The 17,220-nt window shown below is 44.1% G+C and overlaps 1 protein-coding gene across 1 annotated transcript; it reads left to right on the top strand.

Moving 5' to 3' along the window:
• The first annotated feature begins 201 nt into the window (after positions 1 to 201).
• On the top strand, positions 202 to 17,205 carry LOC131737724 (uncharacterized). The gene is made up of 22 exons (XM_059028565.1): positions 202 to 1,378; positions 1,458 to 1,576; positions 1,831 to 1,984; positions 2,393 to 2,517; positions 2,847 to 3,036; positions 3,229 to 3,353; positions 3,454 to 3,700; positions 4,070 to 4,194; positions 4,413 to 4,617; positions 4,739 to 4,860; positions 5,553 to 5,751; positions 5,840 to 5,964; positions 7,003 to 7,237; positions 7,319 to 7,443; positions 11,202 to 11,460; positions 11,541 to 11,665; positions 12,132 to 12,369; positions 12,456 to 12,577; positions 13,610 to 16,064; positions 16,133 to 16,254; positions 16,695 to 16,965; positions 17,045 to 17,205. The coding sequence occupies exons 1-22, from the start codon at positions 247 to 249 to the stop codon at positions 17,188 to 17,190; spliced, it is 6,966 nt and encodes a 2,321-aa protein (XP_058884548.1). The 5' UTR covers positions 202 to 246; the 3' UTR covers positions 17,191 to 17,205.
• Positions 17,206 to 17,220: the final 15 nt, after the last annotated feature.

Genomic DNA, 17,220 nt, shown 5'->3' with positions numbered 1-17,220 from the left:
TATACACATACTGACGTTTTTTGAAAATTAAATCAGGTGATTTTCTCTCGTGCAGAAATAGCCTAGCAGTGATTTAATAATGATCTAAGAATGCTGATAATTCAACGGCAGCAATTGGCTTGCCAATTACAAATTCAATTAAAACACTTTAAGCCTCACAACTTAAATACCCGCGCCCGTAGAACGCAGACATATTGACTGCTTTTTTTTGTGTTGTTTTTTGGTTGGATTTTAGTTACAACAACGATGTTACGGAGAGGGCAGGCGATGCTGCCTTTCTTCTTATTGGCCTGGGTCTTGAGGCTCACACAAGCTCTTGCTTCAGCTCATGATCGCCTGCAGGATGAAGCAGCTGCAAATTCCATGTCAGGGACAGGAAACTTGGATCGTGGAGGGAACTTGAGCTTAGCTACTGATTTAGCCATTCCTTATGCTGAGGACCTTTTTTCTAAACCGGATTACTTTTCACCAAATGGAAAAAGTGAACTTTCTGAGATTGCTGGTTATTCTGCAGAACAACAGATGCAGTCTCTTGATCATGTGTTTTCTGAGTCTGATTCTACAAACGATGGGCTTTTTGATTTCAGCCAGCATTATAGGTATGATGTGGATGCTCTTGAACAGCCTGGCTTTTCCAATCCAGATAGTGATGACTTCAATTCTGATTTGACCAAGAACTCTGTCCCTTTTGCTGCTGACGACTACCCTATGGCTTCAGACTCTGAAGGCGATGTGGAACATGCACTTTTTACTGATCGGAGTAATGACCCCGATGACTTCCCAGAAGTCTCAGCATATGCTCATTTAGCTACTTCAGATAAAGAAAATGTGTCTAATATTGCTAGCCTTGATCTCAATGATTCGGTTAATCTTGCAGCAGAAATGGGTATAGGTGAACTTGGCAAAGAGTTTGATTCTTCTGACCACAAGTCTGGTACCTATTCTGAAACCCTAGGCTATGATTCTGTTGCCTTTGCAGATCTTGAAAAGGAAGGCACTGATACTTTGCATCCTGGTGTGCATTCCTATCATCGTAAGGACCAAGTTACTGGTGACCTCAATGAAATGCATGTTTCTTCTTTTGACCGCTCTGTACTTACTGATATAAATCTGGAGTTGGATGAAGCTCTTTCTCCAGCTCTTAAGATTGCCAGTGCACTCAACTCTCCTGATCTCTCCGGAGGTCCCAGGGTGCCAAGCAGCATCTATGATGCCTCTATGGGGCCCTATGGTGTATTTAATCGACCTATTACCCCACCAAACCCTCCTCCCCATAGCACAGGAGAGCCAACCACCCTGGCTTCAGCAACTACATGTGGTGTTGCAGACATGGCCATCAAATTGTTTGGTGGAAGGCTAACAGACCTCAAAGTGCGAGGTAAGGGTTCTTGTTAACTTGGTATCTGTTTAATTCTGGAAGAGGTACGATTATCAAATCTCACTAACTTCTCCCACAGCTGCCTTCATATTTGTTGAAGTAAGCAAGATTACGCAGAGGTGCAGATACAAAGTGTTTGAGAGAAATGGAGTTGTCCACTTTACAACTGCCTTCAAAGGTTGCAATGTGAAGATACAGGTAAGAGTTGGATTAATAACTTCAAAAGTCTGCTACTATGGCATCAGATACGCACTTGCTGGTCTTGTGCAGTATAAATGTTAAACTGACAAAGCAAATGCCACGGGACTGCTGTTCCATGTATACAATTAACTTAATTTCTTTTTTTTTTTTTTTTGTGAACTAGTGTATCTGCTTTCAACTTTGAGACTTTACAATTGCAGATGTTGGCTATAACATTCCCATTCAACCTGACTTCTTACCTTTTCTTGCAGGGTGGGCAATATGTCCTGACCCTGATGTGGAGAAACCACTATGTGCATATGACCTGTCCAATTTCTACACCTGATAAACCTGTTACAATCTGTGGTACGAGTAGCATGACCATCACACTCCCAGCAGGACCAGTAGAAGCACTTCGTGTAAAAAGTGAGTTGTTCCTGCCTGTCGCTAAATGACCTACTTTGGAATGTATGGGTGTATTTGCTTCACCATATATCTTGCTGCAACTCCTTGCATGCATTTGAAACTGTTGCATATATGCTGCAGTACATGTTTAAAGTAGTAAATGTCCTTGAACAAAAGGACTATAGCACGCTTTTCAAAAGCATTTTGGATTACAGTTTTAAAGTACTGTGGTGGTCAGTCTTGGGTGCACTTCAGTGATGGATAATACTGGGATCTGTGAGGAGGTGATGGTGGGTTTCTTTCTTTTTTTTGTAGTGGTTCTGAGTAACGAAATAGATGTATATTGTAGCCAGTTTCCTCTCGCTGCTGTGTAGCCAATTGAGAAATGCTGCCTATTAATAGATCTCTCTAAATTTCTTCTAATTGTAGATAAATTAAACAAATGGGTATCCATTCACCAAGTTGCTGTTAAATGCAAATATCAACTGTTGCGTGATTCAGAGGGAAGGATCACTTTCACTACTTCCTACAATGGATGTCACGTGAGGAGATCGGTACGTGTATCCTGCTTTCCACCAGTATACGAAACGTTATGCTCTGTATACAGCCTGCATTGTAACCTAGGAAGAATGGACCAATACAGTATTTCACCTGTGTGCCCATACAAATTGTGTGATATATATATATATATATATATATATATATATATATAATTATATAATGGGTTTATTTTCCTATTTAAATATTGGAATTGTTGCACTCAATTTGGCTGTTCACTTCTATAATTAAAACTAGGAGAGCCTTCCTACCCAGAGGAACAGAGTACTGTGGCGATTAAAACTCCAGTGATGCCATTTTTTTTTTTATTTTTTGACCCTCCTAGATGGATCGTTACTTCTATAACATCTACTATCAAATGGCTCCAGGGAAGCTAGGACAGGCAGTCATGTCTTGTAGGACCGGAATTAATGTCACAGTCCCACCTGAAGCGTCTTTGCCGTCTGTATTTTGTGCCAAGTCTGGCATGATAATCAAATTGCCTAAGGGACGTCTTGATGCAGTCAAAGTGATAGGTGAGCTGCATCTATGGTCCTATGAATTCTGATAGTGTCAACCCTTTCTGATGGACATAGAAATTGAAGTTGTGAGCCATTCGCAGGTTCAATTGCAGATGGTTCTTGGCTTGCTGGCTACTACTGGAGTAGTATAATAAGCATTTAGAAAAACTTGCTGTGCAGGGAACTCATGGAATTTGTCTTCTGCAGATGGTTTTGGCAAGGCAATACCTGTTGGTAATATTGCCAAGAAATGTAATTATCAACTCTTTCAAATGAAGACTGGACACATCATCTTGATTGCTTCCTTCCAAAGCTGTCAAGTTGCGTTTGTGGTAAGAATATTGCGGCCATGATTATTAAATGTTGCTGCATGCTTCCAGTAAACTGCTTTAGTACAAGCAATACTGAGTGTGCAGTTTCTTTGTTTTTAAGGATGGTTGCTTTGCCTTGAATATCAAGTTCCAGCATGCTGATCGTGTAATGGGAGAGGTCTCTGCGCTTTGCCATGCAGGTGGGGGACCAAAACCAACTTCCCAACCTGATACTCCTACAACTCGAGATGTAACTTCCAGTATACTGTCTACAGTAATTCCTGCGGATGTGTCTGCTACCATCTGCAACAAGGATGGCATGACAGTAGTTCTACCCAATGGTCCTTGGTGGGGGATTAGAGTGAAAGGTGAGTGACCGATTTTCTTCTTTCCTCCCCCCCCCCCCCCCCCAGTGCAAAACCTCCTGTGAATTGACTAATGGAGGCACCTATACATACAGATTCACATTTATTCATTCACTCTCCTTGGTGCCTTAGGGTGGGCATTCCACAGCACTGATTATCACAATGTTGTCCACTATTCTTGGCTCTTGGAAAGCGATCTAAACAACTGGTGACTATCGGAGTACTGATGCCCGCTTTTTAGCTGGTGTATTTGATTAACCAATGCATGGTGAATGTGTCTTGTGATCCCTTTTTTTTTTTTTTTTTTTTTGGCTTAAAGCTGTAGTGACATTTCATAGTCTTGTACTTGCTGTAATGTCTCCTTTATTGCAGATCTTTCTGGCAAAGAGATCACTGTGACTAGTGATTTTGCAGAACGATGCCATTACAATCTCTCTCTGCATCTGGAGAAAATAATCTTTACAACTACCTACACTGGCTGTTTTGTTGAGCAAGTGGTAAGTACATTTCACGTGACACTAGAACAGTTTTCATGGTTACCTGGGGGCTAGCTTGATATGTAATCTCTTAATATTTCGGTTTGACCTTGAGCTAACATTTTCATCCATAAAGTTGAATGGGACTGGACATTGTTTGTACATCCTTGCATGGCAGTGGTACTTGTGCGAAATTGTATATGCTTTTACATGCCTTGGTCATTTTATGTTCCTACTAGGGAGATCGGTATGTCCTGACTGTAATGTACAGGACAGCTACTTGGAATCGAGGGTCTGTGCGGATGGAATGCCCAACCAGTGCTGGAAGCCCTACAGAATTGCCTCCTCTTTCAGCCACTGTGGGGAAACCCATTAGTGTCTGCAGGTCCTCTAACATGACTGTGGTGCTGCCTGCAGGATCTCTGGAAAAAGTCTTGGTTCTAGGTGTGTTTACAAGATAGATTTGGATACTAGAACTTTTTTTTGTGGTGGGGTACTTGGGCTACCAAGTATCAAGGACTAGTCCTATCCTGGATGTGAACTCATGGATACATTTGTGTTGCAGATCACCTCAACAGGCCAGTAAAAGTCATTGATGCGCCCAAGTCATGCAATTACAGCATGGTGGAGAGAAGAGGACAGATCCTCTTCACAGCTCCCTACAGTGCCTGTGATGTCAAGATCCTGGTAATTGTCTTCAGTTTTTGTGTACTCTCCACTATATAGGCAAATACTCTGCATTTGCTGAAAATAACTTGAAAGCACCAATGTTTTGGGGTATATTGGAACCCTGTAACGCTATGAAATGTCTTGGTAAAGTGGGGCTGGCTTAATGTAATTTTGAAAGCATGTTTGCCTTCAGTCAGCCTATCACTGTTTTGCATGTCTGGAGAACCCCTCGTTTAATTGTCATGGAAGGTGGTATTAACATTTTAGCTTGAGTATCAGTTTCTGGGGACCCATGTGTCTGTTCATCTGCATGTCCCTTGCATCTGACTCTGGAGGTCTGTCGTCCCCGTCCCCCCCCCTGTTCTGTACATACTGTTCTGGTAATCAACTTTTTCCATAACTGATGGCTAACGTTGCAGGTTTATATCCCCCTACACAACTTGTGATGAGACTGATAAATATATATATTTTTTTTAATCCTAAATTTACTTCTACTTCATAGCAAAATTGGTACAACATTTTATTTTGAATTTTATAGTGGTAACTGAGTTTTTGGGTGGTTGACTACTGAATTGGCTTGGATGGGCCAAATGGCCTCCCCTCCATGAATTATATTAATGGCATCAAATCAACTTTAGCTTATAGAGTGACATTTTGTCCAATTAATGCTTTCATACTTTGCCACTGTCCTTCTCCCCTTGTACATGTAGAATGGAAACTATGTCCTGGCCATTATGTATACAAGTTATTCTGGAGGCTTTGCGTCAGTGCAGATGGAATGCCCTACCACTGGAGAACCAACAAAACCCCCTCCCTCTACAAAACCCATTCCTCCAACTCCTGTCTGTGGCGCTTCCAGCATGATCGTGGCGCTGCCTGAGGGGCCTCTGGAACAAGTCAAGATAATGAGTAAGAATATTTTATTTATATTGTATATGATCATTGTGTGTATGTAATGGTTATGATGATCCTCATGGAAACTGGTTTACTTTTGTAGATGCCTCCAATGGGCTATGGGTAGCTGTAAAGGATGTCCCAAAGAACTGCAACTACACACTGATGAAGGAAAGAGGAAGAAACCTCTTCATAACCTCCTACAAGGCCTGTCATGTCTGGATACTGGTAATGACTAACCCTCTGATCTGGGCAACATGATATAAATGAGCAGGGCCCATGGTATTGGGTTCCATGCACTATGCATATGTAATGAAGAAAGGCATTAAGATTATGGCAGCTTCTTGCTGGGGTTTTTTTTCCTGGCTTTTATTTAAGCATACATGTGCTGTAATGATACTTCAGGAGTAAGCGCCTGCATTCTGGACCGGTTGTATTTGATCATTAATACGCAATATGTAGATCAAAGAACCAAAATAGAATTGCATTGTGGTAAGAAAATGGATTATTGATTAGGTCTCCACTTTGATGGCTTCAACTTTGGGCCAGCACCTTTTTTTTTGGGGTGGGGGGGGGACGGGACCTTGTGAGGATAGACTATGGCGACCAAGAATAACTTGTGGAAACGGATGCACATTCTAAATAGAAATGACCCTAATCCCAACTTTTCTATAGCCAGAACAATTGTCCTAACAATATTCTTGCATCCACTGGGATATTGGGGTGTTTGGGAAATGGAATGCCCAAGTGGTGCTGGTGAACCAGAAAAAAAACTACAACTACAGGGACAAGGAATACTTACTCCTTCAAACATGACAGCTTTGAGGTACCTCAAGCAACCTTGTACAGGGGCTCCTGAGTGGCGCATCCAGTAAAAGCACTTGAGTAGAGTGCAGGATGCGCCCCGTAGTCTGGACGCGAGACACTCCCCAGGACCAGGTGCTTTTTGGCTGTAGTTGACGCTCTTCCTATAAATTCACAAGAAACCTTTATTTTTATTGTGTTTTACATGATCGTGGTCCTAAAAGCCCACTTCATTATGATCGTGTTCACACTATCCAGGTCCTTTTTAAAGGCTTAACTAGAAGAATCGCAGAGCCATATGGCTGGCCTTTAAGTCTACTAGTAATTTCTTGCATGTATCTGTAAGTTAGGCTTTGAATGTTTGACGTAGAACATTTGATTTCAACTAAATGAAAGTTGAGAAGTGTTCCCCACTGTAATCTCTTGGTGCCGGTGTTCTTGTGTCTACCCTTTTCTTTCCAGAATAAAAACTATGTCTTGACTGTAATCTACACAACTGCAACTGGGGTAAGAGGGATGGTGCAAATGACTTGTCCAGCTGTAGAGACAACATCCCTTACTACTAGGTCTACAAGTATTGGGAAGCCAGTGACTACTGGGAAACCTACAAAACCAACTCTCCCTCCCACTCCTGTCTGCAAAGCCTCCAGCATGACTGTAGCACTGCCCTCTGGGTCACTACAAGTTTTGTTATTGAGTGAGTTTGAATTTGGCTCCAGCATTTTTGGAGGGAACTGAGTAGTCCTTGGTAGTTCATGTCAATCTGGTTTCTTTGTAGATCTGTCCAATGAATGGGTAGATATCGATGCTGCTCCCAGTTACTGCAACTACAGTTTGGTGCAGGGAAGAGGCGGCAGGAACTTCTTTACAGCCCCTTACAGGGCTTGTGATGTCCGGATACAGGTAGGAATACATTGTATGGTAATCCTCCATTTGATCTGTGGTGGGGTTGGGGGGCATGACTGCTGTTAATCTTCACTAATTTGAAGGGAGAAAATGGAATTGCAATTCAGAGGAAGTGGCTTTGTACCCAACTACATAATCTTGATGTGCCAATCCCAAGATTTACAGCTGTGACCGATCTCCATCCCCCCCCCTATAGAATTAACCAGTGTTCATTCATGAAGTTGAATGAAACCTGCTCAATGTTACTTTTAAGCTATGGAATTACATGGCACTATATATGTGTTTCCATATACTTCATAAATGTGACATTTCAATTTGTAACATGAAATACTGTATTATGGCTTCTGATGGACTTTGATACATTGTAGTTTCTTTTGATTTGCATGCAGTGCCAGATTAACCTATTGCTGGGCCCTAGGCACACATACGCTTGTGGGCCCCTACTCCTGAACAAATGGCCACATATATGCACACCTCTATACATTGTAGCCTTTTAAAACTAGCCCTGTACCTTTTTATTTTATTTTTTTAAAATGATTCAGTCAATTTATGACTGACAATGAATGACAAACTGTAGAGGATGTGCTAAACACATTTCGGGAATAAAACTGAAGCCTACGTTAAATTCTGTACCACAGCTCAACAACGAATGCTCTTGATTTGCTGAATTAAAAAAAAGGCAAGTTCAATCAAAGTGAATTCTGGTGTTTTCAAATGTGGTATATTTCTGTACCTAATAGAATTCTGTGTCCTTTGATTTTCATGCTGACACAGATGCATTCGTGTAAGTGGGTAATAACCATGTGGTGTAGTAGTAATAAAAACAGAAATCCACTAGAGAACCCTGTGAATATTGGAACACAACTGTGTATTAAGGTAGGCCTGCAGCACAAACATGGTTCTAAAATTAATTGGTATCTTTAACCCATTTATTAACCCACAAAACGTGTACATTGGTAGGCATGGACTCTCTGAGAAATTAACCAGCAAAGAATCTTCATTGCAAAACAACCACATGAAATACTGTGTTTAATATGAAACAAGTTCATACTGTTGGCTCAACACTCCTATGCTTCAAACTGTTGATTCACAATAAACTCAAGTACCAGTTTCATCACAAGCAAAAGTGATTAATTTGTGTTTTTATAACGTGTACATTAATAAACCGCTGGAAAAGGGGTAATACTATGTTGCAAGACTCAAATGCACAAAATACTGTTCTACAAAATAGTACAAATACACCACGGCACCCGTGTTAATATCGGGAAACAAGTTCTGAATTACTTTCAGCACGCTCAAAGCTTCAACTGGTTTTAAAATGAATAACGTTATAATGTATGGCTTGCATTCTATTACTGGAACAGGTTTGTTTTCTTGCGGCAGCTTCACTTTGCTAATGGCCTTCAAGGTCCATCTTTGCTGCAATAAATGTTTGCGCTTTTATTTTCCGGCACGTTAACTTTACAGATTTAACGAACGCTAAATTAGCAAACATTTCTTGCTCACGAAATTCTTGTCTTGCAGTATTCATAACTTGCCATTTTAGACACCCGGCGTCTATCTACCTTATTTCACAGCAGCCCTGGTGCTTAGTGGAGACCGGCGGTTATGTGAAGTTTTACTATGTAGTTCTTTCTTTGCAGAGGCCCTTATCCAGGGTGACTTGCAATATCACATTATTTTTTTTTTACATACAATTACCCCTTTTATACAGTTGGGTTTTTACTGGAGCAATCTAGGTCAAGTACCTTGCTCAAGGGTACAGCAGCAGTGTCCCCCATCTGAGACTGCACTCCCGACCCTGTGGTCCAGAGCCATCACCACTACTCCACACTGCTGCCTACTATGTGTTCTCAATCCTAAAATTTTAGGTAATTTGGGAACGCAGGATTGCTAGCCTCTTGCCAGGACTTGTTCAATGATACCAACACAGTGAAGTGTGTTCCAGCGCACTCTTTTCTTTTATAACAAATGGGGAAACAAAACCTAGTTCCCTCTGAGCCCTAACTAAACTTTGTCCTAACTCTCTTGGGGAAGGGCTGAGCCTTTTATCCCTCGTTTTGAAACTATGTAAATTGCAATCTGAAATTGTAAACCCAGTCCAAAATAAGCAATTCAAAACGGTTCCTCTGTACAGTAGTCTCGTGGTGAATTGTATAGGTGTGTGGTGCACACAGCTTCTACTGCTAGACATGGCTGAGATTTATCTACCAAAAAGGAGCATCAGACGGAGGCAAATGCCAGTTAAGGAATTCTGACCGCCAAAACCTTAGATGGATTATAGTGTGTTTTTAAACTGTTGCAGTTAAGCAAACTTAAACCGTCCCGTCATTGTTTTGTGTCAGGAGGGGCTGGAGATCCTGTATTTGAGCAGCTAAGAACTTTTTGTTTAATTGCATGTTCTTCCAATGCCTTAACAGCAAGTATAGAAACACTTTTACTAAATGTTTGAAGTTAATGATTGCTGAAGTTGTGTAATTTGGCAGTTGTACTGAAATTTGTATTTGATTTTCAAAGTTTGATGGAGAATTAGGTGTGTAATACTGTACCCTGTCATTCTTTCATTTAAACAAACGCATAGTGTACTACAGGACATTTGTGTCATTGGTTGGAATGAGTCTGTTTATACAAGGCATGAATTCGACTGCACCATCAGTTAGGTGTTGCGCTTTCTTGTGTGTGCATTTGTATAACTTGATGGATTTTGGCAACGAGATGATTTGTTGTAGGGTGTATAAGCACTGACATCCTCTTGTGGTTACTTGGTAAAGCCCAGCCATGAAGCATTTGACCGGCTGTACAAAATGTGACCGAAGCAGCTTTGTGAAGATATTCAAAGTTCTCAAAGAACCTACGGTGTATGGCAAGTGGTGGATTTAAGTCGTGATAAGCGAGGTGATATGAAACGGGTTCATCTGTACTTGTGTAAACTTTACATTAGTTGCAGTAATTAATACCTGTTTGCTTATCCATACGAATAGATTATGCAAACTAGTATTTGTCCCAATTAGCTTGGACAACTGGCTATTGTAAAGCAAATCTTCACAAACATAACCGTATTATCCCCTGTCTCCTTCTCTCCAAGCAATACATTTCACCTGCACTCGGACCTGTCGACTCCCCTTTTTACTGGGCGTCTCCCTTACTTTAGGCCCTTCTCCTTGGCTGATTTTTTTTTTTCTCCCATATTTTAAACTTGCATTTTTGCAAAAGTAATTTCTCTCCAATGTTTTGGGTTCTAAAAATCTCTGTTACTGCAGCACAATTGCTGCCTGTCACACTTTTTTAGGACCCAGGTTATGCCTGTGGCAGGCATGCATTCAGGTCCTCGTATGACAATGTGTTCACTGGGACAGTTTAGGTTTAACTAGTCTCGCAATGCATTTTGATATGTTCAATGTCTCTGGTACCTTTTTCACCGCAGGACTACACTTGAAAGCATTGGTGTGTTCAAGCCTAAGCTATCCCAGTGGTGCAAATTTGGCATGATGGCGCTAGAATGTAGTGCATTGCTATCTAATCTGGCACCACAATTTAATGTTGCTGATGCTAGACACATTTTAAGCATGAATATGGGTGGGATGTAGAGCTGGAGTACATTTTTAAATTTTACTGTAACACACTAAACTCCACTTTTGAGGCAAGATGGTTGCCAGCTATGGAAGCCTCCCAGAGTTGAGAAGCAGATGAGATGATGTACACTGTCGTGGAATAGTCCTTCCAGTCTTCAACTTGTTGTGTCCCTTCACTTTCAGAATGGAAACTACATGTTGACCTTGCTTTACATAACTGCTGCTGATAAACGAGGGTACTTGGACATTAGATGTCCCACCACTGGTGGGGAGCCAACAGAGACTACTAGCCCCTCTGGTGGGGAGCTGACCGGAACTACTGCTGGAGAAACGACAACTACTTGGAAACCTACAATGCCTACTCTCCCTGACACTGCTCTCTGCAGAGCCTCCAGCATGACTGTAGAATTGCCCTCTGAGTTGCTTCAAGTTCTACTATTGAGTGAGTTTGAATTTGGCCCAAACACTTTTGGGAGGGAACTGATCCATCTTGGTAGGTAAAGTAACTTTGTTTTTGTATAGGTCCATCCAATGAATGGGTAGATATCAGTAATGCTCCCAGTTACTGCAACTACAGTTTGGTGCAGGGAGGAGGCGGCAGGAACTTCTTTACAACCCCCTACAGGGCTTGTGATGTCCGGATACAGGTAGGAATCGTACATTGTATGCTAATCTGAAGATTAATCTCCAATACTACAACCTTGATCCCCCTTCTCCACTAGCACATCCGACCTGCGAGGGCTCGATAGGGTACGGGTACAGGTAGTTCTCAACTGGCTTTCTCAAGCCGAACCAAACTGCACAGAATTCTTTTAGCACCCAAACAAACTAGATGACTATCCTTAAATGAGATCATTGTCAAATCCTATTTAAACCCCCCCTTCAACAAAACTAATTTTAACTAAATCAATTCAGGGATTTTTAGACATTCCTAAATATTTGGAAACTATAGCAATACAGCTGTACTGTTGGGTTTTTTTTTTTTGAACAGTTTGTGCTTTTGACTAACTCGGTAACTGTCTTTCACTGCGTGTGACGTCGGTAGCTCTGCAGTGGAAAAACAAAGGCATAACATCCTTCTGCATTCAACTAGTTCTGTCCCTTCACTTGCAGGATGGAAGCTACATCTTAACCTTACTCTACATAACCATTGCTAAGGGAGGCTACGTGCACATGAGATGTCCAATAAAAACCACTACTAAGCCAACCAAGACTTCTAGAACCACCACTAGGAAGACTACCAGTATCGCCACTGTAGGGGTGACCGAGGCCCCTGCAACTGTGGTCTGCACCGCCTCCAGTATGGTGGTGGAGCTGCCCAAGGAACCTCTAAGACTTGTGAAGGTTCTAGGTGAGTTAGGCTTTGGATATTGGAGGGGCATCATGTCTGACACTGTAGGGGGAGTCTTTATGGCAAATTTCTCTTTTCTTTTGTAGATAAATCCAACCGGTGGGTAGCTGTCATTGATGCTCCCAAGTACTGCAACTACACCTTGTTGCAGGGAAGGGGAGGGAACTTCTTCATAACCCCCTACACGGCCTGTGATGTCAGGATATTGGTAATCCTTTTGTGTAATTGGAGGTGGTGAACCCTGTCCAATTGTTTCACATTATCAAGTCCATATGGCTTCTGCCTTTGCCTAAAGGCAATGTAATTAAGACACTTGCTCTCTCCGTGTCGAGCATTCTTTTAAATCAAGCTTCCTGAAGTGTTTAGTGGTGGTGTGATTGGCCCAACTTTCTCTGCTTCCCTCTTGTCCAAGTTTTTATCATGACTCTCCAACACTTGTGACTTCACACTAGAACCGCTGCAGTTACTTGTACCTAAAACCACCGCACGCAGTATTTGTGATTTTCATTTTAAACATCCGTATTAAAATGGAAGGCAACTATGATGCAACAACTTTTATTCAAGCATGTCCTAGCAAACATCTGCATGACCAAACACTATTTAAAAGGAACAATTAAACATAAGGGGTTACTTTCTAGCGTGCCACAAAGCACTACTTTTAAATGAAACTAGTGTGTAAATGGGTATATGTACATACTAAAAACAAATGTGTTTACTTTTAAAACAGACGTAACATGCGTTTCCTCTGTGTAGCACTGAATCCAGGATGAACTTCAGCAGCCTGCTGCTTTTACATTTCTCTGATCAATGTTTTTGCTGAAGCGCTGTGGCTAGCTTCAAGAGAGATTTTCCCCAGTGCATTCCTTGTACAAAATGAAGGAATTGGTGGTTGTCGGGTCTAGTACAGATAACCGGCTTGTATTAAATAACAAAAAAAAGCATCTATTGTAAAAGGCAGTCAAAATAACTGCTGGCAGTTCTATGTGGGAGGGATTGTATCTTCCCTTTTGTGATCCTGCCTTTCCAATACTGTCGGGATATTGAATACATGTAGTGAGTCCTAAACGGACAACCGCATAACATTCAGCCATGCAGAGTTACTTAATTTTTGAAAGCCTTGTCAAAATGGCTGCTGTGGAGGTTCTAGTGTTAATATCCGATTGGATATCTGCATCTTGTGTGGTGCAATTTAAAAGCGTTGATCAGTTGGGTATATTAAAGATGTTTCCTCTCATTCTAGAATAACAACTATGTTTTGAAGATCTGGTATTTGGCAACTGGTGGCAAAAAAGGGTATATGGTGATGAAATGCCCCACCGATGCTGGAGAACCCACAAAAGCACCAACTACTTGGGAGCCAACCAAGAGTACCAGGACCACCATCAGGAAGACTACCATAACAACCATTGGGGAGCCGACCAGGACCACCAGCAGGCAGACCACCAGCAGGAGGCCTACCAGGACCACCAGCAGGAGGACTACCACAACAACCATTGGGGAGCCAACCAGGAACACCAGCAGGAGGCCTACCAGGACCACCAGCAGGAGGACTACCACAACAACCATTGGGGAGCCTACCAGGACCACCAGCAGGAAGACCACCAGCAGGAGGCCTACCAGGACCACCAGCAGGAGGACTACCATAACAACCATTGGGGAGCCAACCAGGACCACCAGCAGGAGGCCTACCAGGACCACCAGCAGGAGGACTACCACAACCATTGGGGAGCCTACCAGGACCACCAGCAGGAGGCCTACCAGGACCACCAGCAGGAGGACTACCACAACCATTGGGGAGCCTACCAGGACCACCAGCAGGAGGCCTACCAGGACCACCAGCAGGAGGACTACCACAACCATTGGGGAGCCTACCAGGACCACCAGCAGGAGGCCTACCAGGACCACCAGCAGGAGGACTACCACAACCATTGGGGAGCCTACCAGGACCACCAGCAGGAGGACTACCATAACAACCATTGGGGAGCCGACCAGGACCACCAGCAGGAAGACCACCAGCAGGAGGCCTACCAGGACCACCAGCAGGAGGACTACCACCACAACCATTGGGGAGCCAACTAGGACCACCAGCAGGAGGCCTACCAGGACCACCAGCAGGAAGACTACCACAACCATTGGGGAGCCTACCAGGACCACCAGCAGGAGGACTACCATAACAACCATTGGGGAGCCAACCAGGACCACCAGCAGGAAGACCACCAGCAGGAGGCCTACCAGGACCACCAGCAGGAGGACTACCACCACAACCATTGGGGAGCCAACTAGGACCACCAGCAGGAGGCCTACCAGGACCACCAGCAGGAGGACTACCACAACAACCATTGGGGAGCCAACCAGGACCACCAGCAGGAAGACCACCAGCAGGAGGCCTACCAGGACCACCAGCAGGAGGACTACCACCACAACCATTGGGGAGCCAACTAGGACCACCAGCAGGAGGCCTACCAGGACCACCAGCAGGAAGACCACCAGCAGGAGGCCTACCAGGACCACCAGCAGGAAGACTACCACAACCATTGGGGAGCCTACCAGGACCACCAGCAGGAGGACTACCATAACAACCATTGGGGAGCCAACCAGGACCACCAGCAGGAAGACCACCAGCAGGAGGCCTACCAGGACCACCAGCAGGAGGACTACCACCACAACCATTGGGGAGCCAACTAGGACCACCAGCAGGAGGCCTACCAGGACCACCAGCAGGAGGACTACCACAACAACCATTGGGGAGCCAACCAGGACCACCAGCAGGAAGACCACCAGCAGGAGGCCTACCAGGACCACCAGCAGGAGGACTACCACCACAACCATTGGGGAGCCAACTAGGACCACCAGCAGGAGGCCTACCAGGACCACCAGCAGGAGGCCTACCAGGACCACCAGCAGGAGGCCTACCAGGACCACCAGCAGGAGGACTACTACAACAACCATTGGGGAGCCAACCAGGACCACCAGCAGGAAGACCACCAGCAGGAGGCCTACCAGGACCACCAGCAGGAGGACTACCACAACAACCATTGGGGAGCCAACCAGGACCACCAGCAGGAAGACCACCAGCAGGAGGCCTACCAGGACCACCAGCAGGAGAACTACCACAACAACCATTGGGGAGCCAACCAGGACCACCAGCAGGAGGACTACTACAACAACCATTGGGGAGCCAACCAGGACCACCAGCAGGAAGACCACCAGCAGGAGGCCTACCAGGACCACCAGCAGGAGGACTACTACAACAACCATTGGGGAGCCAACCAGGACCACCAGCAGGAAGACCACCAGCAGGAGGCCTACCAGGACCACCAGCAGGAGAACTACCACAACAACCATTGGGGAGCCAACCAGGACCACCAGCAGGAGGACTACTACAACAACCATTGGGGAGCCAACCAGGACCACCAGCAGGAAGACCACCAGCAGGAGGCCTACCAGGACCACCAGCAGGAGAACTACCACAACAACCATTGGGGAGCCAACCAGGACCACCAGCAGGAGGACTACAACAACCATTGGGGAGCCAACTAGGACCACCAGCAGGAAGACCACCACAACCACCATTGGGGAGCCGACCAGGACCACCATTGGGAAGACAACCAAGGCCCCTACAACTGTGGTCTGCACAGCTTCCAGTATGGTGGTGGTGCTGCCCAATGAACCTCTAAGACTGGTCAAGGTTCTAGGTGAGTTGGGTATTTGAGGGGCATCGTGTGACACTAATGGAGGCTATGGTAACTTTCTCTCTTTGTAGATAAATCCAACCAGTGGGTAGCTGTCATTGATGCTCCCAAGTACTGCAACTACACCTTGTTGCAGGGAAGGGGAGGGAACTTCTTCATAACCCCCTACACGGCCTGTGATGTCAGGATATTGGTAATCCTTGTGTCCAAGCTCACCTAGCTACTCAACACTGTACTGTGTGCCTTCTCTCCCCTCCAACCAAACTTCTGTGCTTTCATTAAAGCTTCATATACTGAGCATCAAAAGAAACGTGTCTTTGTATTTGGATAAAATTCACTAAATGTGATTGAAAAATGACTTCTGTTTTAGAGCAGGTGCAGTGACTTTTTATTGTGCTGATTTAACAATTGACATCACGAAGATGCTGCAAAATGATCTGATCTTGGGCATTTTTTTTAAATGTGTTGTAATAGTCCAGTTTCTTTTGTTGCTCAGTATATAAATTTTTAGGCAATGGTACGATTGGCCCAACTTGCTCTGCTTTCCTCTTGTCCTTCTGTTAAATTAAGTTCATATTTCCATCTTGTGTGATTAACCATGGAATCAATGTTGGTATTATATATTTGTTCTAGAATAACAACTATGTTTTGAAGATATGGTATCTGACAACTGGTGGCATAAAAGGGTATGTGGTGATGAAATGCCCAACCAGTGCTGGAGAACCCACAAAAGCCCCAACAACTACTCCCACTACATGGGAGCAAACCAAACCGACCAGGACCACTGGAATTGCTACGAAGACAACTATGACAACCACTGGTGGGGAGCCAACTGTAGTCTGCACAGCCTCTAGTATGGTAGTGGAGCTGTCCAAGGAACCTCTGGTACTAGTAGAGCTTCTAGGTGAGTTGGGTTTTTTGATCCCATGTGGATGAACTTGGCAAGGGCACTAGGGGAATTTTTATGCACTCTTCTCTTGTAGCTGAATCCAGCAAGTGGGTAGCTGTCATTGATGCTCCTGAGGATTGCAACTACACCTTGGTTCAGAGCCGAGAAAGGAACTTCTTCAAAACCCCCTACACGGCGTGTGATGTAAAGATTCTGGTAATCCCATTTCTAGCAAAATAGGCTACTCCTGTACTTCTATTCAAACTTGGA

The sequence above is a fragment of the Acipenser ruthenus genome, chromosome 8 (assembly GCF_902713425.1).
Source record: "Acipenser ruthenus chromosome 8, fAciRut3.2 maternal haplotype, whole genome shotgun sequence".
In the NCBI taxonomy this organism is placed as follows: Eukaryota; Metazoa; Chordata; class Actinopteri; order Acipenseriformes; family Acipenseridae; genus Acipenser; species Acipenser ruthenus.
Note: the sequence above shows the minus strand (reverse complement) of the source record. Positions and strands in the feature narration are given on the sequence as shown.

Bases quoted from the DNA above. Each gene is read 5' to 3' on its own strand.
- LOC131737724 (XM_059028565.1), top strand. From the start codon at position 247: ATGTTACGGAGAGGGCAGGCGATGCTGCCTTTCTTCTTATTGGCCTGG. The intron at 1,985-2,392 runs GTGAGTTGTTCC...TTCTAATTGTAG, and splicing joins AGAAGCACTTCGTGTAAAAA to ATAAATTAAACAAATGGGTA. The intron at 4,861-5,552 runs GTAATTGTCTTC...TTGTACATGTAG, and splicing joins CCTGTGATGTCAAGATCCTG to AATGGAAACTATGTCCTGGC.